The sequence below is a fragment of the Equus caballus genome, chromosome 17, assembly GCF_041296265.1.
Source record: "Equus caballus isolate H_3958 breed thoroughbred chromosome 17, TB-T2T, whole genome shotgun sequence".
Lineage (NCBI taxonomy): Eukaryota > Metazoa > Chordata > Mammalia > Perissodactyla > Equidae > Equus > Equus caballus.
The window spans coordinates 64,050,334-64,077,797 of NC_091700.1; the positions used below are offsets into that span (position 1 = coordinate 64,050,334).

General features: G+C 34.0%; 1 protein-coding gene across 2 annotated transcripts in view; it reads right to left on the bottom strand.

Moving 5' to 3' along the window:
* KLHL1 (kelch like family member 1) overlaps positions 1 to 27,464 on the bottom strand; it is a 333,689-nt gene that overhangs the window by 9,612 nt on the left and 296,613 nt on the right. For both annotated transcript variants that reach the window (XM_070240346.1, XM_014732127.3), the window contains 2 exons: positions 25,761 to 25,923; positions 8,128 to 8,340 (listed from right to left, as the gene is read on the bottom strand). In XM_070240346.1, coding sequence (XP_070096447.1) covers positions 8,128 to 8,340; positions 25,761 to 25,923 — 376 coding nt within the window. The remainder of the gene's footprint in view (positions 1 to 8,127; positions 8,341 to 25,760; positions 25,924 to 27,464) is intronic.

Below are 27,464 nucleotides of genomic sequence, written 5' to 3' on the forward strand. Positions count from 1 at the left end.
TTGTCACAATCACTTCACTAAAATAGCTTTTTCTGAAGTCATATTTTATTCCTTATTTAATTGTTATTCAGCTCTATGGATTTTTTTTCAATTACTGTCTACAAAGCAGACTTTGTTTATCACTTTGCAAAAAGGCAGAACAACTGAGAAAACAGCTAACACCAGTGCACTAAGCAATAATAAATGAATTTCTGAAGGCTTATGAAATGTCAAGTGAAACTCAAATATTGAAACAATTCTCAAATACTCTTATTGCCGGGAAAAATAAGAAACCACTAGTATGCCCCATATTTAGATACACATTTAGAAGTAATATCCTACAATTAGAAATAGATATGATTTCTTTCATGTTTTACAAAATTCATGAAGGGAATTTTAAAAATTTAATGCATTCTTCAGAAAATCCAAATCGTTGAATTAAAAGTATCTGTTTTCAGTGGTGGGTAACATTTTATATGTGCAATAACAATCTTTTAATTCATATCTGACAATGGTGATAACATTTAAATTTATATACTATATTGCCAGGAAAATCAAACCAAACCAAAGTAAAAACTGAGTCCAACCATGCCCGTCCCACACACCTACTCTCTCCCAGATATTTAGGAAGTAAGCACACAAATTCAAAATTACCACTAATGATTATCCTTATTCTCACATTAATGATTCTAAATTGATTTTTCTGTATTCAAGAACTCTATGAACTCACCTCTCAGCCTGGGGATATACAAAATCGTTACCCCAAAATGAAATGAACAGCCTTTTTTAGCTTAGGAGAGGATCCACAGATGCATAAGCATTTCCAAACAATTAGTCCAGTGAACTGTCAGTTCACGTTTTTGACAAAATTTAGTTCTAAGCATTCTTTTTGGCCTCTAGTTACCTGTTTATAAAAAAAGTTGAGGGGGCTGTACTTTTGTATTTAGGCTGTCTGCCTTTCCCACGTCTCGCCTTGGCCTCCACGGTCAGGGTGTGAGCTCTGTATCAGACACTCTATTAAAGTTTATAGTCCTCAGGCAAGAGAAGCGCCAATATATAGTGGCTAAAATTGGCTGTAAAATGAAAACTTGCTGAAGGCATATAATAGTCACAGAACAAAAGTTATTTTCTCATTGAAAATCCCCATTGAAGTTTTTGAAGTACCATTAATTTTTCAAGCATTGTCATTTCCATAATTTAAGGATAAAAATCCATCTTAAAATATTTAAAGGGGAACTGTTTTAAATATAAAAGCATTGCTTTGGTAACACATAGACTTGAGAATGCCATTTTCCTAAATTTGTACATGCAATGTTCATCTATAGCAAATTAAACAGCATAGAAGTGATTGATAGCCAGGTACGTTTGCCTGTAAAGCTAGTTGACAAATAAGAAAACAAAGAAGCAAAAGAAAAAAATGAAGATCTATGCTGTGAAATGGATAAACAACTCTGAAAGAGTGGTTTTCAGATTTCTAGTAAATGAACTACACAATCTATATTTGAATTGATTTTAATAAATTATTTGTGAATTAAGCAACTGAGTGACAATAATGCTGGTCAAAAATAAATAATTTTATTTTTTCTGTAGTGAAAATCAACATCCAGATATCATGAGATTATCAAAAGAAATGTACCTTAACTCTGGAAATATTTACATCATAGGAATGGAAAACTAATAATTCCAATAAAATTAACTTTTAAAAATGATGGAATGACTATAATAATGCTCCTATAGACATCCTTGATCAGAAGTTTTCATATATATGCATTCCCAATGGGTGTTTTGGAATGGAATTTCTGAGTCAAACAGAATGCATATTTTGGAATGTGGTAGATACTGCCAATTGGTATTAAAAGAGGCTGCACCAATTTACATCCCCACCATCAGTGTAATGAGAGTTCCACTTTCTGTGCATCCTCTCCAACGTGTGATATTAACTGCTATTTTCATTTTAGCCTTTCTGCTGGATAGGTCATGGTATGACATTGTAATTTTAATTTGCATTTCCCTAATGACTAGTGACATCAAACGTTTTCCCCAATAGTCATTGCTTATTTGGATGTCATCTTTTGAAGAGTTCTTGTTCAAGCTCTCTACCAGTTTTTTCTATGTTTTTTAGGTTCTCTTTAAAATTATTTTTAGAATTTCTTTACTTACAGGAAACAAAGTCTTTGTTGGTGACACACATTGCAAATATTTTTTCCACTCTTTGGCTTAAATTTTTACTCTCTTAATGCTATCTTTTGAATAAAGACATTTTAACAGTAATATTTTTCTTTATGGATGATTCTTTCCAGATCCAGTCTAAGAAATCTTTCCTACCTCTGTATTGTGAAGGTAGTTTCCTAACTAAAAGCTTTGTTGTTTCATGTGTAGGGTCCCTGAGCAGCCCACCCCAAAATATTCCGCAATAGCATATTGATTATTTTGAAGTAAAGTTAATTGAGAAGCAAAAAGGGCATTTAGACTCTCCTGTCTCTGTTCCCCCTGAAAGCTGGAAAGTATATCTTAAAACACAGAAAACGAGTCAAATGTAGACATCAGTTTGCATAAATAAATTTGAGTGGCAAAGTTACTACTGAAATTGCTTTCTTTTATAATTTTTCTCCTGACTTTCCATATCATATATAACAAACGCTATTAAATTAAGAAAATAAAAACTTTAAAATAGTTTAAAGATCAAGCTGCAACCATCCAAAACAGGATTTCTTAGTTCAAATTCAATCTCAAAATATAAATTATCCTCTGATCAAAGTATATTCCTCAGCACTGATCTTTCACACATTCATTCTGAGGGACGACTTTTGATTCAGTTGCAGTAGTCCTCTTCCTTACGACAAATGTGGAGTGAAATGGTCTTGAGGTCACTGTCAATTTCAACCCCATGACAGAGGGGGAAAACTCAGCACAGTGTTAGGAAAAAACCACATTCTCAACATTCTTTGCGTGTTTCAGACCCTCATGTTGATTATGTGCTTCATATTTATTTTTAAGATACAGTCTTTTAAAAAGTATTGATATTCTCTCAATCTTCCCTAATACTTCTCTTAAATATACAATAGGCACAGAGAGATTGAGAAAAGAAGACAGGGTAAGTAGATTTCTGTTCTCCTTTTCAGTATCCCTTGCTTATTTTTTACATAAAAATGTTTTAATAAGTTATTTTGATTTCAACTTCTCTATGAAAGTGTATGAAAAATTCTATTTTGACTTAGGTCATATTTTATTACATCCACTCTTCAAGGTTGAGAAAAGAGAAATGAGTTGTTGACAGCCAGAGAAAGCAAGGACACGCTAAGCAGCCCTTCGACTCCTCTCGGGTGTAGTTTTCTCAGTAGAGCTTTAAAAGTTATAGACTATGGTCAATCACCAGAACACGGAGCATACCCAAGAGATCTGAATGCTGGTTAAAACTCACTTTTAAAAATAAATGCCTTTTAACAGTTCAAAACTAAGGGGCAATAGATTATTTATATGATCACTTTCTCTACTAATATAACAGAAAACTATTATTAGCTCTGTAAAACCAAATTGTTTATTTTTAACTAGCCTATCTCGATATGAAAATGAATTTTGCAGTTTGATACCAGGGCTGATGTCCTTCCATCGATACAGGACATGACATGTTTTATCTATTCATGCATATCTACCTTTCCACAGAATTGTTCTTCTCTTTCCTTCAAAGCATGCAGATAAATAACCACGATGTTAGCATTCCAGGCGGAAGATCCAAGGACAATGAACTATTCTGTTACTCTCTGTCTCCAGCTGACCACTTCAAAGATATCATTTGCCTCATAAGCCGTTGAAGCAAATATCTAATCACACATCTAAATTAGCTTAACTGTGGTATTAGTTAATAATTGTTGCATCCACTTGTAAAGCAGTGCCCCTACATACATAGGCTGTCATAGCACCTCCATCTTTTGTATATGTGTCTACCAGAAATCTGAGCATAATTCGTTATGAAAGAAATAGCAGAGATTATGCATGTACAATAATAGGAAAACAATATCAACAACAAACTAGTCTTTTCACACTACACTCGTTTGGCTAGCTCCAGCAATAAGATCTTAAGAAGAAAAAGAAAAATATACTTTATTATAAAGTTCAAAAGCTCCTACCTAACATTTCAAGTTTCAACTATTCATGTAATTAATGTCTTGGAGAAAATTTAAGATCTCTCATATATCAAAATAAGAGTTAATATATTAATATGCTATACAAGGCCTAGAATAAGCACCCATAATTTAAATAAAAAGTCTCTTCTTTATCTCTCTTCACTGTTTAGAAATGCTACAATTCTTGGATTATGTCTAAACCAAAAAGATGAAATGAGAAATTGAGAAAAATGAAAGAATCCAAAATTCTATTCTTACTTTATATATTAATGTTTATGGTAAGTTTTAAAAGAATTGTTTAATTAAATTAATAATGTATTTATCCCTGTATGTCTGACAGAAAATCTTAACTTTTATTATTTCAATTTTTGTAAAAGATCTAAAGATGATAAAAATATTGAGCCATATCTTGACAGAAATAAATGATATTATTTGTCACTTTCTCATGTGACAGGAGTAGATTTTGAACAAAAGTTTTATATTTATTTTAAGTAATACATAAAAATTTTGATACTTAGTCTTTGGATGAGAAGATATAAAGATATAATTTTTAATTAACACATGAAAAGTTGCTTAATATTCTAGACGTTGTCAAAAATTTCTGTTGAATAAATACCTAAAATATATGTAGATAATTGATATTCAGCCTATGATGATGGAAATGGAGATTCACGTGCCAATTGAGAAACAACAGACAAAAACCTAGCTATCTATGTCTTTCCATCAGTCCATCCAAACATCCATGTATCCTTCCATTCTTCCATCCATCTATCCATCCATCCATCCATCACTTTCTATCTATCCATCTATTAATCTATCTATCTGTGTGTTAATCGATATAACTACCTATTTCAAGATGCTTTTCTCTATGGGAAATTTGAGGCCTGTTTTTCTTAGCATCCATCTGATTCATTAAATGCTTGTTGAGTGCTTACTCTGTGCCAATAATTGTGCCAAGTGGACAGGTACAAGCGTGAACAAGCTGATCTTGGTCATCACCACACATGGAACCTAATTTCTTGGGAAAATTGACGTAAAACAAATAATTTTTTCATTATACTATTGATTGTTGGTACAAAGGAAAACTCTATTGTGCTTTCAGGTCGAATTGGCATTATGAAAAGATGCCTCTGGCTAGTCTAAGGAGACTAAATTGGAAAAAGCAGAGCGAAAATTATAAGGGCAGGTTTTGAAGGTTCCTATTGTCTTGATACGCCCTTCCTGTCAAGCCTTATTACTGGGATACAGATTTGAAGGCAAGGGTGGTCTTTATCTATTATTAGCCTGTAGTGGTGCTGATGCCTTTGAGCATATTTTCTGATCTATTGCCTGGTTTCTAGTTTCATTTGTGATCTTAAAGTTTTATTTATTTATTTATCTCTTTCTCCTAATATATTTTAAACTTTATAGAGCACAGTGAAAACCATATGCAAAACAATAGTTATTGAATAATAGATGGATTAATGTGATTTTTCTAATGGATTTTACTTCTGGGCATACATTTGGAAACTGATTTTGTCCCCAAGATGCTTTCTCTAGAATGAGGCTTGGCTTCAAAATTAGTTTTCATCTGTTCCATCAGCTATTGTAAACTTCCTGTTCTTGTTAATTCCCTGCCACCTTCTTACCTGCTCTGATTTGAGGTGTCAATGATCTTTGTGTTTAAGATAGCCTAACTGTTCGCAATTTTGATAAGTATTATATAACTGTATTTTAACACCATTATATAATACATTTACATTTTCATAAGAAATCATTGTCATGTAATAAAATTTGTTCTATCTATAAAGCATAACATTGTACACTACTTCTTGCTATTTCTAATGATTTGTTTACCTATGACCATATACTAAAACAATTCTTTACATTATATGTGCAAAATAGTTCTACAGAGGTATCATTGTGTATCGTGATTTATTGATAATTTACATGTGAAATCATCAATATAAAATGTACATTATAGAAAGTGCAAAAATACATTATGAACATTAATCTGGCACATAGTATGAGCTGGAATAAGAATCATGATAATGCTGCGTGCTTCTGCATTACTTAAGCTGCTCATACCCACTGCACTCCTATAACTTAAAATAGCTATGCTTATTTAAATCTAATTTTGCATCATAAATGTATTCCTAGACTGAATTATTTATGCCTCTGTTCACAAACAACATTTCAATACATTATACAGTAAAATTAGAAGAGAATATCTGTATGAAATATCATTTCATTAGTAGCATTTATATAAGATATTCACAGTAAAAGTCGGAGCCTCAACATATTCATCTTCTCTGTCATCTTTCCGCAGAATTTAGCACAGGAAAATGTGAATGAGCTGTCAGTCTATTAGCAGTACTTTTTAAATAAATGATGGCATGTTAGTGTGTATAAAACTATACATCTATTTATTTGAACTCTGACCACTGTCCTCACTGTAATACCTGTAGTTCCAAACTTCACTGGACAAGAGAATGTTGGAATGAAACTCTGGTGAGCTTAACGCTCTTCTCTATGTGGATATAGCCATAAATCTACAGTCCATTTCACAGAGTAGCATTGTAGCTAAACATGTTTCTGTATTTTCTCCAAGAAGTAGCTTAGGTTTGAACAGAATCTGTTCACTAAGAGCTATCTCTTGCCGCTGGCCTTATTCTCAGTAAAAATAATCATATATCCTTAGGAAAAAATGTCATAAATAAGAGAGAGCACCTTTCTTCCACTGACTGTACCTCTTACAAGCATGAGTATAAAGGATGTGATTTCCTAATATTAAGAGGAAAATTGTTATAGTCATCAGTGCAATTCACAAAAGAGTTCTTGTTTTTCTCCCAGGTACAAGTTAGGATACTGTCCTCCTACCCTTATGAAGTTTTCTGTGGCCATGTAACTGGTTTGTAATCAATGTATAAACAAAGGAGAATTATAATACTTGAAAGTGGAATCTTTAAGAACAAGTGAATAATGTACCACTCTCTGGCTTTTCTCTTCTGACATGGAGACCAGAAGTACTCATATTGTAGCTTAGATATCATTCTGAGTACCAGAGTAATAGTATCATAGAGTTGCCATAGACAGGTAGCATGAGTAAGAAAAAAGGATTATGGTATTAAGTCACCGAGAGTTTTGAAGTTATTCATTACAGTAGAATTACTTACCTTGTTCCAATTGATAAAAGCAATTAACCTCAATATTCCCTATTCTCATTTACTCATATATCAGCATGTACCCTCATGTAATAGGAAATATCATCATGAGTTTCTCTAACTCTGATCTTTACTGCACACTATGTAATAGTTCTAAGTGATGCACAGCCATTAAAGAGAACTCAGCTATAACCATTCCAGGAAGTGTCTGGGTTGTTGGACCAAGCCTGAAGCCAAGGTGCCCTTTCACTCTAGCCTCTGCGCACCTGCCATTTTTAGGAAGAGTTAAAAGAGGATCTATGTTTCTTCCAAACACCAGGATTATAGATAATATAGTTCTAATAAGTCTATCTTACATTAAGAAAACTATGGCATAACACAAAGCCCATAGTTCACCTTTGAGAATTTGCAGGAAGTAGAACAACAAACAAGACAGGATGAACAGAACAAAGAAATGAAATATCCAGTTTTTTAAAAAGAATTAACAAACATTCATAAATTTAATAAATTGTTAAAACTGTATTTTAACAAATCTTTTAAAATATATTAAGGAGAAATTTAAAGATTACTCTAGGATCTTGTAAAAAAAGAATTGTAGGGCTTTTAATAAGTGTTAGTTGAAGAAGGAAAGAGGGAAGAAAAGATGAAGGAGGGAGGGAGAGAGAGAGAGAGAAAGAAAAAAACAAAACAAGAAAGAATGTGTGTGTGTGTGTGTGTGTGTATGAGAGAGAGAGAAAGAGAGGGAGAGAAAGAGACTAAAAATCAACTCTAGGAGTTGAATTTACTTTCCCTAAATTATGCAGTTTTTATAATCACTTGAATCAGATACTGATATAATTTGCATTGTCTCTTTCATTATAATCATGTCCTTGGGGCCTTACCTTTCTACATAATCTAGTAGCCGGGAACAGTGATTTGAAGCAGGAGCATCATGACCTCCTACGGCATAAAGAAAACCATCGCATGTGGCCACTCCAACGCCCCCTCTCCTCTTACACATTGGAGCGCACATGTTCCACTTATTTGTATGAGGATCATAATATTCCATTGAACTCAAACAGGAACTTCCATCACGACCTCCAACTGAATACAGCCTAAAAACACAATTGGAAAAACATGATTTAATATTACAGTCTGTATGAAAAAGGTAGAAAAGGAAAAGTCCTTTAAAACTAAATTTTCTTTCACACTATGAGCCTCAGATGTGTTAAAAATATATTACTTCTCGAGGAAATTTTTGTTAAAGGTTCTCTACAAATAATTACATCATTCTAATATGCAATATACTAGATGAAATTAAAGCAACTATAATTTTCTAACCCCTATTATTTCTAAAATGTTAGATAGATTTAAACTGCTTCTTGCAAAGATAATTAAATCGTGTTAATGCATTATTTTAATAAATACTGAGGAATGGCTACTTAAAATATAGAATAAGATATATTTATGTACAAATCTTCTTGAAAATGACCATAATCAGAAGAAAACTGATTATTTCACTTGTTGGTCAGCAAGTGATTTTCCAGTACATAAATCGTGCCTACCCCTAGTGTTCTCTCCTCACAGTTTAGAACACTCAATAAATGGAATAGTCTAAACAGATATTGTCATAATACCAGCTTCCTTAATCAGTGTCTATACTAAAACTAATGTGTTACATGGATAGGCAGACTTTATAGGAAAAAAGGGTACAACGATGCTAGTCTGACTCAATATTGCTTTAAAACTTACTTTATGTACTCATTTCGCTATTTCATTAATAAGAAGAATGCGAGGAACCCAGGACAACAAGTATTACAGCATAGATAGTACTTAACTGATTAGAAATACATTGTCTATTCCTAATAAAATAGTTCTTGCCTGTTTGATCATAGTCATGAAGTTTCATCATAGTAAGGTAGAGTTGCATTGATTTATTTACTCATTTATTTAACATATATTTTTGAATGCCTCGTATGTGTCACACCTTACCCAAAGTTTTGTGAATATATCCATGAACAAAACAGGAAAAAAATCGCTGCACTCAATTCTACTGGAGGAGGGTGTAGACATAACATGCACAATAAACACACATATTGTAGACTACTTTAGAAGATGCTGAGGACCGTAAACAGAGACAGAGCAGGGAAGTGGAGTCAGGAGTGCAACTGGTGGGATCTGGGGTTGTGGTTACAATTTTAAATATATGATCAGGAAGGGTCTTACTGAGAAGACATTGCTTGCACCAAAACTTGAAGAAAATGGAGGTGAGTTCAGGAATATCTAGGGGGAGAAGATTCATGGCAGACTGAACAGTCAGTGCAAAGTTCCAGAAGCAGCAAAGAAGCCAGATGGGCTGGAGCAGAGACTGTGGGCAGTGTGGCAGATGAGGGCAGATGTGGGGGTGCAGGGTGAATCTCACACAAGTGTCGGCAGACATTTGCTCTGAAAGCCATAAGATGATTTTGAGTAGAGGAGCGGTATGACCTGCATATGTTTGTTCTTGTTTTTTTTTTTTTTTCTGCCCAAAGCCCCAGTACATAGCTGTACATTCTGGTAGTAAGCCCTAGTTCTGCTATGTGAGCTGCTGCCACGGAATAGCTACTGACAGACGAGTGGTGTGGTTCCATGCCCAGGAACTCATCCTGAGCCGCCGAAGCAGAGTGTGCTGAACTTTAACCACGAGGCCACCAGGGCTGGCTCTGCATACACTCTAATAAGATTAGATGTGAAATTTTTGCTTCACTAGTGGACATTATGTTTAATATATTGGTAAATAGACAATTCTACACGTTTCAGTTTCTAAGTAAATGCATAGAAAGACATTACTTAGTACATAAAATATTCAGGTCTTAGATTTACAAATTCATGCTAATATCCTTTAATAACTCTAAAATATGATGTTTAAACTGATTTCAAATCCTGGAGACATTTCTTTTAAAGCTGTTTATGTTTCTCTTAATACCCAGCATGATAAAATATCTCTGATTGCACAAGTGTTCCCTTTATGAACTCAATGCCTCTTGGCTTGATCACTCACAATTTGCCTGCCAGCTCTCAATCTTGCAATATGTTGAAATTAACCAATAGAAGCAATTTAAAGGACAAGCATTGGACAATTTAGCTTCCAAAAGCACCCAGAAGTGAAATAATTATTCACTCAGAAGTTTTATATCATCCTAAACAATTCATGAAATCTGAACTTCATTTATTTCTATGTTTCATTAAATTGAAGATCTAACAAAAGAAGCATGCTGTAATGAGGGATTGTTATTAAATTTTAACTAAATATTTTTTTGCACGGGTTTTACTTATTAGGTAAGTATCTCCATGTGGGGCACCTAGCTCAGTCCCTGGTACATAGTTTATATACAATAAAAATATCCCCCTCTTTCTTCCTATTGTTTTAAGGGAATGGATGACTTCAAGCTGCTCTATTTATTTATACATATTACCGTGATAAATTATACTATTGATTTATCTGAACCCAGCATTGCTGATACTAAAATATTTCTATCCAGCAATATATCACACACTTTTTTCTGAAATGATTAAAGAATGCTAAGATATACAAATACATAGCTAAAATGTGTATAAAAAGTATGAATAATTAAACATATTGCTTACATTACAGAAGTCAAATATTGAGCCTATTGGCAACCTTTTTATTTGGAAATAAAATGTTCCTGCAAACTTCACAAGTTACAACATCATTGATTTCTTTAATATAATTCTGTACATTATAAACCACCATTCATTCAGTCTCTCTTTTTTCTGTATGAACTCTCCCCTAAGAAAATCCAGTAACTCAAGGGTTTATACAAGAAAGAAATTTATGTAATGCCTCAATAAAAATGACATAATATTTGACAGTTCCTGTTGTAAAATAAACGTTTGATATATAGGAGCTGTTATTTTATAAATTATTTACTAAAGCCTAAGCTAGGTTTCTTTCATTTGGTATATGTCCCTGTTAATGTCGTTCATAGTATTATATAGTCTACAGATTAACAATGAAATTATTGTAATTTTCATAATATAATATAAATTATTGATTAAAACTAGGCAAAATTAATTGAAAAGTGTAAGTTCACTGAATTTTTCATCAAGAACAAGCTTTGAAAAAGAAATAGGAAAATTGCAATTTGTGTAGAAGAGACAATGATGTCCTTGAGTGGATCCATTATTAAGACCAATAGATGTATTGTAATACTTGAAACAGTTTTGAAAATTATGTGCTTGACGAATATATGCTATCAACCAATGTTGTCAATAATCCACTTATTTTGAAACATAAATTTGCTAAGTGTCTAAGAACTAGAATGTAAAAATAAATATCAATAAATATTACTATAATTATTGTTAAAGTTATAAAAATAACCAAGAAATACAAACAATGTACTCTAAGCAGCTACAATGTACACACACAACTTCATGGGCAATTATCAAAGATTATCTTTTCAGATCTCCCCTTGCAATCTATTTAATCATGGTTTAGACTGATTCCCTGCTTTCTTTCACTACAATGACAAATTAGATGTTGAGAATCAGAAGAGCAGAGAAGAATCTGATGGTAGAAGTAAATGCACTGATAGTATAGGAAGTGACAGCTGACAGTTTCATAGCAAGAAAGGAAATGTGACATTTTAACTTAGAGTTGAAAGATGAGTGGAAATTTGTAAGATGAAATAGGGGGAAAGCATTACATACAGAGAAAGCGTTATGTGTAAGGACAAGGGGCATGAAAGTTCAGGGCGGGTGATAAATAAAGAGTGGCAGGTATGTCGTATTGATGGGAGGGTGGTAGCGAAGGAGGAGAGAGAGATGCAGCTGGTAGGATAAAAGGTTAGACTGAGAATGAAGGGGGTTGTATGTCATGCTATGGACTCGGGATTTCATTCTGAGGAAGTGAGAAAAGGATAGAAAAATAATGCTCTTAGGGATCATCAAGTTCATAGTTCAATTTGCTAAGAACATTGACCAGACCATCTCTTGCATGCCAAAAAATTGGCAAGAGATCAGAAATATCCCTGACTTTAGTAAACTTTTCTATAATTTTGCTGAGAATGGCAAGATTCTGAGTCTGCCCTTACTACTTTCCCTAGCTTATGTGTCTATTCAGCACACAAATGAGTTTTACCTCGTATTTAGCAAGAAAGTCTCCATGTTTTGAGACCTAGTTGCCAGGTGCCCATCTATGTTAGTGCCACATATTTTATATTCTAGTACATACTAGATAGGAGTTGGAGGAAACACATTCTGTATTAGTTAGGATTTGGGTTCAAATGTGTGTAAAGTGGCTTTGCAGTGAGACTCAGGATGTATCCCACTTTTAACGTATCATCTGTAGAGTATGGCTCTTCATCAAGAACTGTGAGGAGTGAAATTTTACCCTACTTGGAAGCTAACAAATTAGCCTACCACAGTCTCACAGATGACTGGCAGAAGACAGAAGCCTCCTGGATGAGAGAGAACTGACTTTATTTCTCATAGCACAATAGGCAGCATGAGCTTCCTGTTCACCTTGATTCTCCTTGTCCCCTCAAGTCCCACCAGGGTGATACAGAGAGACTCAGGTGAATGCTGCACACATAGCCGGCTATTCTCACATCTGAAAAACCTTGAGTTTAAGAACTGTTCATCCTTTAAAGGGGGTTGCTAACAAACCTGCCCAATCTTAGCTATAATGGGAGATATTACATTTATTATTCTGGTCAAAGAACAAATCTGCTCTCTGCCCCAAAGAAAGACACCATCACTGTCTTCCAAAGCTGTTTGATTTACAAATATCCTTGAAAAGACAGTGTGAAAACAAGTTGCCAATACTTCTTGCTTGCAAAATGTGCAGTAATGCTAAAATCCCATGGAGAATTGTCTACGAACCCTCTTGCCCTGATGTCCCAAGGTGAAGTCCTAGCTATCACAACCAGAGTTCAAGCAGCAAGGTGAGGGAAAAGTGGAAGAAGGAGCCCATGCTCTCCTTGTAAGAATCCATCTTGTAAGTTGTGTTCATCTCATTCATCTCTCATTAATCAATTCAGGTGTGTCTCCACCAGAAAGTCTCTCTTGATCCCACTTTGTCTTTTCCCAGAAATTTAACATTATTTATAATCTGTATCCTAGGTAAAGTTATTTAATATTTGTCATATGTTATTAATAGTGCATACTTCAGGGATAGCTACAGAAAGTGCTTCCAATACCATTATCTAAATATTTGAAGATTTTGCTGACTGGTTTGTGATAGTAGATATAATTTTCGTTCTCTCTGTATGGTTACCCAGAAAGAATGTTCTGGTATCCCTTCCCTTGCATAATAAAATTATAAGAATTCCACAACCCCAACGGTATAACACCTTTGGAGCAACTCCCTAGATCCAGAACTGAGTTTGATCATTTGTTGCCCAGTTGATGGAGAACTCTTTAATCTGATCCCATGAGAAGGCTTGTCTATTCTGCTGTCAGAATACTCCTGCATGCGCCTTTTAGGGAAGCTTTTCATGAGAAGTACTTGCTGGAGGGCCTTACAGGACAGTGAGCAGGATTTCATTAAACTTACAACAACCAGTTGTATGACTGCTTTTGTTCCTGCTTACTAAGAAATTTTGATACATGTGGCAAGTGCAGTCTGAGACTTGCTGACATTATAACACGTGGCTGATAAGCAAGGTTGTGGATTGAAGCCTGGCAGAACCCACTTACCTTTATTTATTAGAACATGCTCATGTTTCCTAAAGGGATTTGACAACGGCAAGCATGCAAATTAATTTAGATCAATTAACCATATCCCAAACTTGGTAGAATTCACCAACCGAAAACCTGGTAGAAAAGGTCATTTCAATCTCAGTGCCTCCAGGTTTCCCTGCTAATGCCACTCTGTCCCTATTACATCTGCATTTCCTTCTCTGTTTCCTATTTTCCTGTAATATAATGTGAGCTCTCTGAAGACAGATCTTATTTATTTTGTTTGATATATCACCATGGCCAGTATACATTTGTAAAATTTTTTAAAAAAATGAATGAAGCACTTGTTTCCAATTCGTTAAAAAGGGTGATTCGTTTATGGAACTTGTCAAAGAAAAAGCACCTGTTTAAGTTCCACTGAAATAAGCTTTTGACGAATGGCAGGGAAAAGTATTAATTATGTGTCTTGGGAACACAAAAGAAGAAAATATTACTTTTAAATGAGTGAATTAAAAATAGGTTAATAGAAAAGGTACAGCTTAAACTAGGCTATGATGAGGGAAAATATTATAAATGATCTAATTTAGCTTTTATTTGGGTAAAATAAAAATCTTAATGTATTTTTAATACCTCCTGACACTTGTTCTCGAGTGTAATACACTCGATCCTGTTGGCACTGATCTTGTCACATGGAACTTAATGCACATGGGGAAGTAAATTTGTGTTAGGCTCTCACTCTAGCGAGTTTTCAAATGTATCCAAAAATCAGGGGGAAATCCGAGGAGAGAACCTAAGTGGATAGTCATGAGTTATTAAGAAAAAAACACCAGAAAGGAAATGAAGGCAGAGAGATGGGTGTGTGAAAAGGCAAAGGTGTGTAAATAATCAAGGCATGTTCAGAGAATCTGAGCAATTCAATAGGGCTGGGACATAGGGTGGCTAGAAGGCAGGTGCTAAGAGTGGAGACTAGAAGGGAGGAGAGGTCTAAATCACAAAAGATACTGTATTCCAGACTGAGGAGCCTGGCAGTGGCTCTGCTCAAATAGAGAGCCATAATGAATTGTCTGCTGTTGCTATACATTCCAGTTCTGAGGCATGATTTATCAAATGATTGCTTCGAACCATTGGAATATATCATAGCCAGTCTACTACAGTCTTGTGTTGCTTAATGACAGGGATGCATTATGAGAGATGTGTTGTTAGGCTGTTTCGTCATTGTGCAAACATCATAGTGTACTTAAAAAAACCTAGATGGTACAGCCTACTACACATCTAGGCTGTACGGTACTAATCTTGTGGGACCATCATCGTATAAGCACTCTGTCCTTAACTGAAACATCATTATATGGTGCATGAATGTACTGTGATGGAATTCTAATAATTTTATAGTTTCCTTGAATGATTATAAATTATTCTTCATCCAGAGTGAGGATTTTCCTCCTTTTGTTTGCGTTTCACACTCAGGGACTTGACACAAATTGTTCCATCTCATTGCAATGTTTCCCACTTTCTGGAAATCAGCTAAAGCAATCAAGCCCCAGCTTAAAAGTTATTTTTTCCAGGAGGCAAATTACAAACATCTGAGCCTATTAGTGGCCCTGCGTGAGACTCAGCAAACAAGAAGTTTTTTTTTCAAATGTGAATCTAAGACAATACAATTTTAATACAAACTGCTTAATATACAAAAGCTTATCAAAATCTTTCTCGACTTATGATCGGGTTGTTTCCCAATAAACTCATCATAAGTTGAAAGTATCATAAGTTGAAAATACATTTAATATATCCAAGCTACCAAACATCATGCCTTAGCCTGGCCTACCTTAAACTTGCTCAGAACACTTACATTAGCCTACAGTTGGGAAAATCATCTAACACAGAGCCTATTTTATAATAAAGTGTTGACTATCTCATGTAACTTATTGAATACTGTACTGAAAGTCAAAAACAGAATGGTTGTCTGGGTACGGAATGGTTCTAAGTGTATCAGTTGTTTACCCTCATGATCGCATGGCTGACTGGGAGCTGTGGCTCACTGCCACTGCCAGCATCACGAGAGTACCATACTGCATATTATTTGCCCAGGAAATGATCAAAATTCAAAATATGAAGTACACTTTCTACTGAATGTGTTTTGCTTTTGCACCATCGTAATGTCAAAAAATTGCACGTTGAACCATTGCAAGTTGGGGACCATCTGTTCAATTTGTGGTTCCACCTTTAAGATAAAGAATGCTAAGATTTTAACACCAACATAGAAACAGGGTCTTGGAGGCACCATGCAAGCTACAGGCCTTGAGGCTTAAGGTGCTGTGCTACATATTGGGACATACTGGAGAAAACAGCAGATATTGACTCCTATTCTCGTGATCCATCAAGCTGTATATGCTTCAGGCTGCACAGGCTACAATTGCCTCATGAGTATTAATAACATTTGGTTTTGAATGAATGAGTGAATCAGCTTTGCTATGGTGAATCATGAAACAAACTTAGTTGTTTTTGTCTGTTTTGCAGATTCTCTAAGGGCTGTCGCATACATTTATTAAAATTCAAGTCGATTTATGGATGTGCTCAGGCAGTTAAGTATCTGCTGTGTGAGCTAACTCAGAAAATAAAAAGAAACAAACCAGAAACACTTTTTAGCTATAAAGTTGGAAAGAACCAAGCTAAGGCAGAAAGAAAAGAAACAAAAAGAATCACTAGTGTAGATATTATTTGAGGATTCTGAGGTTTTATATGACCGACTACCACACCAGAATGTCTATTCACTGTTTTGTTATATTTCCTTTATTCATCAAATAAGCCTATGGCTGTGCTGGCATAGGATGACATATCTACCACTTAGCTTAATCTGTCTTATTAGAAGACTGAGCACAATGTTTCATGAAATTGATATAATTTTGCTCTTGAACCCATCAGAATACACTCATTAATTTTAAGCTATGAACCAATGTCTCATTTTTCTACAGCAAATGGTATCGTAAATAATCTAAACTCAAGAGTGCTGTTCACTGGCTTTTATTAGTCTTAATTGAGAAAATTATTCAAAATAATATTCAGAGAAGCAACAGTCAGGTTAGAATGGCACATTAGTGAGGTGTGAAAATGAAACAAGAGGGAAAAAAATCACATCAGTAGAGATGAGAGAAAAATAAACAACTGTCAGAAGGTGACATTGGAACAGTTTTCTGCTCTGGGTCTGAAGTGAAAGGTGACTTTCTAGTGATTATGTTTCTCTCTGAGTAAAACAGAAAAAGCAACTAGACATTAATAGACAGTAATCAAAGCATAGAATTTTAAGGCCATTTAATCACACCTGGGGAAAAAAGGATACTCAAATGAGAGCTGTACTATTTTGATTTGGAGGAGAAAGATTATTTGAAGTAAAAAATGAAATCATTCAAAACATTTTTGTAGAATAAGATTAAAATTTGGAAAAATGTACTTAGCTAAAATGTAAACAATTTCAAGAATAAAGACTTTCAATACTATCAGACTTTGATATTTGGTATGAAGAATGGTATTAGAGTAATACAGAATTTCTTAAGATGTTAAATATCATAGCTGCCCAGAAAATATAAGGACAAGAAAAATAGCTGAAGAATGAATTTTATGTATAGCCACTTTAAAAGGAGCATTAGAAGCAATTGGACAGACAATTCAGTTATAACAGTGTGTGGAAAATTTGCTAAAGACTGTCCTTTACATATTTTACTTATTAGACTTTTATCCTGCTTATTTCTGTCTAGATTTGGAGAAGATTTATGACAAAACACACATATATTAAGATATTTCAAAGTAAGAAATTAAGGAAGGAACACACAACTATAAGGCAAGGTAGTTATAAAAAATCTAGAATAAGACAAGTGATGTATTAAAACTTTAATATAATTTGTATGTGTGTGTGTATGTGCTCTCCTTACAGAATAATGTAGCAAATGAATCAGATAATGAAGGAGTAAGGATATTTCTCATCCCTGTTGAGCAAATTAGCTGTGTCAGTGAGATCCATTTTCTAAAGAAGGCGAGACATGAATCATTAGCATCAATGTAAGTGGTAAGAAAAAGTCACAAAATATATATATGAACTATTGCTTATATATAAATACTGGAAAAAGTGAAAAAGGCAAAAAAGGCCTATGCTTTCCTGTACAGGAATTATGAAATTTAACATCTAAGAGAAACACCCATTCTATTATTGTTAAGTTTTACCACCCATGAATAGAGATGCCTGCAGGACAGGTTTTCTAAAATGTGCAATATAAAAGAATGTGAAATTTGCCATTAATTTCCAAATTGATTATTTTAAGAAAAATATTGTAATGCTTAAGGAAAAATAGATCTTCTTTCAAGAGAAAAGACAAAATCGGTAGAAAATGCTATTAATATATTCTCTATTGAATAAAATGATATTAATACAATGAAACTATATTTTCTATGGTTGCTATTAAAAGGTATAACAGAATTTTTAAAATGTATTGAGAGAAATGGAAAACGGGATATACCTAATTCATGTAGGAACAATTCCAAGAAATTTCTTTTTGATGACTTGCAGAGGAGATCAGACTGAGAGTTGGTAATGTTTCAATTCCCTCTTCAGACAAATCTCCATCTAATTAGGAAGTCATTGGAAGAAGACCCTTAACCAAGCTTTATGCAGCACTTCATCTCGATGGGATCATTTGGGTATATACATAATTTTAACTCCTTTTCACTTCTACACATTAGTTTTCCTAAACAGCAATGATAGGATTCTGGATTTTTCTCAACAACTATAGCCAAATGCAATCTAGTAGGAATGTGTACAGATATTATTTGATAATGAAGACGATACTAGTGGAAAGTTTGATAGATAAAACTATGCTGCTGAAAAGTAGTTTTACCAAACACAAAAATGAAACTAAATTGACAGGAAGTAATTTGCTTTGCCTTTCTATGATTCTGCTCAACCTTTTCTTGCTCATCTAACAGAGTTTTGAAATAATGATAGATATAATATTAATTAAACTTTTAGCAAAATATTTGAGTAGAATTTTGAGAGGAATTAAAAGTACTGTGAGAGAAATTAAGAGACTTAAATGCTCTGTGATGAGACAAGTCATAAGAAGGGTGTTGAAAAACAAAAAAAGACACAACAAAGCCTGGGTAAGAGGCTTTCCATAACATAAGTGAAGAAAGTGTACACTTTATACTTGTGTGTTATGGGAAAAATAAGCAAAATGTACTTTCAAAAAAGTTTAGGAGAATATATGTTTGGAGAGATTTTATACATTTGAAGATAAATATAAATTTAAGAGATTTTAAAGATAACATGGTAAGATAGCATACACCTGAAATAAGATGGATATGAAGTAGATCAAATGGCAAAAAAAGGATATCATATAAAGAAAATTAAAATGCAAAAATCTTGTCTACATTGGATATTAAAAGTTTATAAACAAAATGGCAATGATTGACTCTACAAGGTAGAAGCAAAAATTTCCAAGGTTAAGTGGAAAAGAAAGAAAATTCTTTGGGAGAAAAATAATTTATGGAAAAGAAGTCAGTGTTCAAACACACACAGAACCCCTAACATGAATAAATACTATGATATATATTCCAAAACTAAAAGACTAGAATGATGGGTAAGGGAATAAATAAAAAACAATTCTCAGTAGATAAAAACCTTCCTAAGTAGAAGAAAACTATGTCTGAGATTGTTAAAATGAATTTCCAAATATTAGGTTTAAAGAATGGAAAGTAACCAGCAGATTGTACCCTGGTAACTACTTTGCATTTCAGGAAGATTGTGCCAGTTTTTATGCTGTTGTCTCACAGCTCCACATTCTCTCTTCTCTACTCTGCTTTTTCTTGTAGGGGCTGCTACTCTGCAAACCATTTTTCTGCTTTGCCACCTGGTTCCCGGTTTTAGGATGTGACATTAATGGATGCTAAAGGGAGACTGAAAGCCTAGAGGAGGGGAAGTGTTTTGTTCTTTTTTGTTTGTTTCCGGTTCTGTGGGTGTGACCCTAGCCTTTCTTCTTGCATCCTGTTGCATCCAATCAGCAGTTTTCAGAACTTGCAAAATTGGCATCATGGAGACCCCTCAGAGCTATCAGCACCAGCCAACTGACACCCCCTCCTCAGAGTTCTGGGTCCCAGGTCAAGGGACCCTCTTCTGAATTCAGAAACACCAGCTCCAGCTAAGAAGTGGCCCAATTGTCAGCACTAATTGCCCTGAGGAACTCAAGAGTGGGTTTGGAAGCATTTAATTGTTTTTCCAAAGTGTTTTTCTTTCCTTTTGTTATGTTAAGGAAATGCAATGAGCAACCATCCTGAACCAGACCAAGCCTCATCACAAGAGCTACACCTATCACCTTTGACTTATTTTTAATGCTAAGATCTCTCCAGGAGGAGCTTAGGCCTTATTATGGTAACCTGCAGTGTATGTGGAAGTATATTTTACAACTGAGCCTGCGCAAGTGAATACTACACTTCTCCACTTAGAATATTCATTCCCCATCTTAAATAAAAGTCCCTGCTTCCCTTTGTTCCGGGATCCCATGACTTTGGAAATGATTTGCTTGGTCTCCTATTTGCTGCAAATATACTTTACTTTGTGAGACAACTACTTCTGGTGGAGAGCCTTATTTAACTCACCAGGAGGTGAACCCACTTTGGTTTTGGTAGCACATTCACAGACCTCTGGGTTTCAACAGCACAGAGCCCCTCATCCAAGCTTCTAAATCTTAGTAATTACAGTCTCTTCTTTTTGTTTTCCAGCACTAGGCATTGTAGCTTGCTCTTTTAGTTGAACATTTATGTTAAAATGTTCTCTTATTGACTTTTTGGTTAACCAGTTAATTTTTTACCTACTTAACAAATCTTGATATTAAACTATCTTTGTTTAGAATAACTGGTAAGTGACTGGTATGATTTCTGTCTCTTGACTGAACCCTGACTGACACAAATATAGCTAAAACATCAGCTAGAATTAAGGTCTGGGTTTTAAAAACACATATTAAAGATGAAAGATTACAGGACTTATACATCTTCTAAAGAAAATGGCAAAAGATGAGTGAGTAATATCCACTAAATTTTAATAATATAAGGTTGTAACATTAAACTAGTCAAGCCAATTTGCAATCGACGTGTGAAGACAAAGGAAAGTCCATTTTTAGACATAAATTCTAATTAATTATATAATCAACATATCCTTCCTGGAAAGTAATATTAATAATAATAAAGTGAGATACATTTATCTGGAAATAATTTCCAGAATATATGAAGAACTGCACAAATCAAAATGAAAAAGATGGGAAAACCAAAGACTTGAACGTATACTTCAAAAAGAAGATGTACAAATGGTTAATAAGCATATAAAAAGGTGCTCAATTTCATTAGTCATTAACTGGAGGTGATAGCATTATCCACTAGAATGGATAAACAACATAAAAGATAAAAGACTGTCATTATCAAGTCAGTAGGGTATGGAGTATCCAGAATCCTAATACACTGTTAATGTGTGGATAAATTAGGAAAACCACTTTCAAAATCTTTTGGTCATTATTTGCTAAAGCTGAACACAAGAATACTGTGTAGCCTAGCAATTTCAGTTCTAGGTCTACACCTACCTAAAATTCGTACACGTGCTCACAAAGGATGATGTAGGGATGTTCATAGCAGCACTATTCTTAATAACCAAGAAGTGGAAACTATTAAAATGCCCACTTAGAGAAGGGTGAATAAATGAAATTTTGATATATTAAAGAAGAATAAACCACAAAGACTTTTACTAATACTATCTTTTGTTAAATTCTAAATTTCAAGACATAATCAATAAGACTAAGTCAAGCACAAATTAATGAATAAGAAAACAATTGTAGCTTCTGTATATGCACAAGTTTGACTAAAAACAAAAACAAAACCAAATAATGACACTGACAAATCTAAGACAAGACGAAATTAGTAATAAGACTAACACATAAAAACACCAAATTAGGAGGATAATAATAATACAAAAGGAAGATATAAGAATACAAATATATTATTATTAATAGCCATAGAATTAGAAACAATGTACAACTGCCTTCTGCTGAATTTTAGAGTCTCAGTAAAATAGAACTTTCGAAGGGACTATATAAGATAATGTCCATATAATTTCTTCTATCATTTTCTTCTCATGCTCAACAAAATATACTCATGTTTAAAGACAGTTATAGCAGATAAATTGTAGAAAGCTTCTCAATTCATGTTATGATGTTGTTATGCTAAGATAAGCTTCATATCATAATGGAAAATGTTGTGAAATGTTTTTTCAAAAGATATGTAGAACAAACAGATGTAAAATCATAAAATATGCAATACAACAAAACATTAAAGCAATGGTGCAACATGAATGAGTTGGTTTTATTTTAGGTATGTAATGATGATTTGCAATTAGAATATTTATGTAAATTACCACGTGAATAGATCAAATAAGAAAACATATTTTTATAAATTCTTACAAAGAATTTAATAAAACATAAAACCAATGTTAATTTTCTAAAATAAAATCTCCATTAAGGACACTACAGCCAATAATAAGATCTTGCCCTTAACACCACACAGTATATGTGTCTCAAATAACAACTAACATCACAGACCATAAAGCACTGGCATCTTCCAATTAGAGGACACAGACAAGGACTCCCAATATCACTACTACTTATGCCATTATTCTAAAAATAAAAGCAAAACAATAAAAATGGAAATAAATATTAAGAAGGAAGAGAGAATGTTTCATTATTAGTGTACTGCATGTTTATCTTCCTAGGAAATCAGTCATTATACAGCAAAAAATTAATAGCACTAAGATATGCATTTATTAAGATGGGTGTTATAAACACATATACAACTATCTTCTCCAGTGCACTGTAAATATATATTATTAATATATACATATAAATTAACCAATATATAATAAAAAATGTTTGAAAATATAAACAAATGTTAATAAATCTCAGAAAGAAAATATTAAACCTATATCATAATTAAATACCCCTGGGGCTGGCCTGCTGGTGTAGTGGTTGAGTTTGCGCACTCTGCTTCGGCGGCATGGGGTTTGCAGGTTTGGATCCCGGGCACAGACCTAGCATCATTGGTCAGGCCACGCTGTGGTGGCATCCCACATAAAACAGAGGACAGATGGCACAGATGTTAACTCAGTGTCAATCTTCCTCAAGCAAAAATAGGAAGATTGGTAACAGATGTTAGCTCAAGGCCAATCTTCCTCAAAAAAAAATCACAAAATACATAGAGGCTGATTTTAAGAGATAAAAGTATGACCATCTTATCAGATGAAAAGATTTCAAATGTAAAGATATCACATCTTTTTCTAATCAATTTGTATATTTTTATTTTCAGGAAAAATTCTAAAGGGATTTTGAGAAGTATATATGATATTAAAATGCAACTTTGAGCTTAAAATAAAACAATGAATCTTGAAGAAGCCTAAACTTGGGGAAACCATAAATAAAAATAGAGTGATATAAATACATAAACATGAAATTTGTGTTAAAAATATATACAATTAAAAGAATAAATGGACACAATATATTAATATTGATGCAAGTAGGAAATGTTTCTATATGTTTCACAACAATAGAAATATAGAAATGTACCAAGTAGAAGGAGCACTATGCTCAACTTTAATCTCACTGTTAATAAAACAATTTTCTTTTAAACAAAATAGTTTTCAAAATAAATTTTTTTTGTGAAATGATAACAAATGACAACACAAAGTACTGAGCAGAATGTATTTAGAAAGGCATTTTTCATGCAATACTATTAAGAAAGCTTTTGGTCAATCCTACCAAAGAAAAAGTTTAAATTAAAATATTTATTTTAAGCATGAAAATAAGTCAGTCCCACTTTTCCTGTAATTCACTTTCTAGGAATTCTTCCTAAGAGAACAATCAGAAATGTGCCAAAATTTGTATCTAATAGCGTTCAATGTAGTTTGTTTATAATATCAAAATTTGGGAAATATTTTAGACATATATCATTTTATATGTAAATATTTTAGATATATTTAGGTACCTTAGCTGTCAAAAATCAGAGACTAGTTACTTAAATTTGGGTTCTTTTTTTTCATAAAGTGGATTACTGCATAACTATTAAAATTTAAATTTCTAAGAGTTTTTAATGCCATGGAAAATGCTTAGTTGCTATCTAGGAGAGAGAAGCTGGTTATTTATGTTTTAACAACTGGCTATAATAATAACTTTGTAAATAAACACACACACACATATTTGGAAAAAACATTTAAATTGTCGAAGGTTATTAAGAGTAACCAAATTGGATACAGCAATTCATTCAATGTTTACAATAAAAACAGTGAATGTGTATTAAGCCCAAGGATATGACAATGAATGATGCAAATAAAATCTCAACATTTACTGAACATACATGCTAGACAAAACAGAAAAGAATAATGTGTGTAATTCCAAGAACAGTAAATAAAGAATTTGAGATAGTGTAGAGGGTGGTCTGTCTTAAGTAGGATGGACAGGGACTGGCCCAGTGGCGTAATGGTTAGGTTCGCATGCTCCACTTCAGTGGTCAGGGTTTGCAGGTCCCCATCCTGGGCACAGACCTAGCACTGCTCATCAAGCCATGCTGTGGCAGCATCCCACATAAAATAGAGGAAAGACTGGCAAAGATGTTAGCTCACTGTCAATCTTCCTCAAGCAAAAAGAAGAAGATTGGCAGCAGATGTTCCTCAGGGCCAATCTTCCTAACAACAAAAAACAAATAAATAAAAAAAAAAATACATAGGATGGATAGTAACACTCTGTGTGGACAAATTTTTTGAGATGAAATCTGAACAATGAGAAGGACCTGGGCGCATGAGGATTGGTAGGAAAGCATCTCAAAGAAAAGAGCAAATGCAAAGGGAATGAGTTGGGTTAGAGTTGCCATATTTGATTTATAGATAAAAGGGCAATTTCACTGATGTATAGAGAAAAAAAGTAGACTAGGCAGAGCCAAGACCCAGTGGGTCCCTTTAGGTAGAGATAAACATTGTACTCTAACTGCAGAGAAGTCCTGGAAGAGGAAGGACATATTATTTGCATTTGTAAAAGGATTGTTCTGGTTGCTTTAGCAAATTGACAGTAGGGGAAAGAGAAGTTGCCAGACCAGGTTGGCAGGCTTTGTAATTGTCTTAGGTGTTATTAACTCTGTTTAGGGCATGGGTTCTCACGGGAGTGAGAGGGAGTGTATTGTGCCATCCCCAGAGGATATTAGGAAATGTCTGGAGACTTTTTTGGTTGTCACATTGGGGTTGGGGGTATAGCTGGCTTCTAGTGGATGGAAGTCTGGGATGCTGCCAGATGCCCACTGCATAGATCCCCACCCCCAACAAAGAATTATCTGGCCCAATATATCAACAGTGCTGAGGCTGAGAATTCCTGATTCAGGGTAATAGGAATGGAAATGGTGAACAGAGGACAGACTGGTGTAATTATGAAAAAAAATAGCATATATTGAGCACCACTCTTTCAGCAGCTTCCAGAGGCTTCTCAGACTATTTTACCAGAAAAGGTAAAAATATGTACATCCTTAGTAAACATAATTCTCATGAAATATATTTGATATTTCTTTAACCAGCAATTAATGTAAAGAAGTTTTGGATTCTATTTTATATGCAGAAGCATCTGGAAAAATATGCAGTCTTGATCGGTCAATTATCCATGAAGACAAGATTTTAAAAAACATCAAAAATTTAAAATATTTAAAATAATTTTTATCAAACCAGCTTACTAAAAGTCATTTTAAAAAGAATATCCACTCCAAAAAAATTTTTTTTCTGATAAAAAAATAAAAATCTACTCACTTGCCGTTCAATGCTGCTACTCCAACTGTGCTTCGGGCAATTGACATACTGGCCACAAATGTCCATTGCTGACTCTGAGGATCCCACCTCTCCACTGTGTTCAGATAGCTCCAACCATCATGGCCTCCCACTGCATAAATAGGGCCTTCGAGTACTGTCACACCTAAAACAAGGGAAAAATGAAAACTGAATGGATTTATTTCACAGTGAAATTTTAAAAATCAAATAGTAAAAACTATGATGCCATTCACTATAAGCTCTAGCCGTTAAGAAACAATTACAGGGGCTGGTCCGGTGGTGCAGTAGTTAAGTTCACACATTCCACTTCGGCAGCTTGGGGTTCACCGGTTTGGATCCCAGGTACGGACCTATGCACCACTTGTCAAGGCGTGCTGTGGCAAGTGTCCCACATATAAAGTAGATGAAGATGGGCACAGATGTTAGCTCAGGGCCAATCTTCCTCAGCAAAAAAAAGGAGGATTGGTGGCAGATGTTAGTTTAGGGCTAATCTTCCTCAAAAAAAAAAAAGGAATTGCAATGAGGTAGAAACTATTTACTACTAATTGGATCATTCATTAAAGTGAAAAAAATTAGAACCAAAAATAAATAATATCATCTAGATGCTTTATAAAAGAAAACTAATTTCCTTATTTATGTCCATGCAAAGAAGCAAATTCTAAAAATCAGAGATGATAATATCTTATGCCTCTACTTTAGAAGAATGTTTCTACACTGCAAAGTACTTTGTTGCTTCAAGCAATGTTGCATTAAGCAGTGTTATATTATCAATTTGAACTTCAGGGTAGAGGTCTCTGTGCTTTGGCTTCTCAATAACTTCAAAATAAACTTATCTAAAGCTTAGAAAATATGATACTTTTCATTTCATAACCTGCAATCACTAAATACAAGCAATTAAAACAAATTAACAGTGAGCTATCAATGGGAGGATATATATAACTCCTAAACACTGCTTTTCCAGTAAATTTGTTTCTTCACAGATGAACTTTCTTAAGTGCTAAACAGTTGCTAAATATTTAAACGTCATGTTAATATTGGCTGAAATCAGCCCATTATCTAGAGAGATTCTGATGAATTTTTTCCCAAAGTTTAAAAATCAATGTCTGATTGTCAGAAGCTCTGAAGCATCTGTAATTTTACCCTACGTGCTAGCTGATGAGTTAGACAGTCACAAACATACGTATGTTAATAGAGGACATAAGACTCCTGGGTCAAAGAGGATAGGTAGTTATTACTCATAACAACAACAATAGTCAGAATATCACCATTTTTAACTTTTTTTCTTTTGCTGGTTCTCCAAGCCCCAATTCCCACAGTGACTCAAAGAGGATGACCAAGATGGCCTTGATGTTTCCCTCATCTTGACCAACGTTAGACAGGAGTCTTGCTGTCCCTATGGCCTTGACCTCTGTTCCTTTAGAGCATTTACTTAGGAACCTTGTGATTGCAAATTGTTCTGTTCTTTTGAGATATAAATCTTTTAAAAAGTCTCTTGCCAGTGTTACAACCCCAAACTGTCTTTCTCAAGAAGCTGGGAACCATCTCTTTTAAATGTATTTATCAAAAAAGGACAGTACGCAAGTCTCCTAGTCTCTCTGGGAGGGCAGGAGCCTAACTTCAGTTGTCGCCTTTATTCAAGTTGTAAAACTACCCCTTGTCATGAAGATAGAAAATTTTCTTTACCTT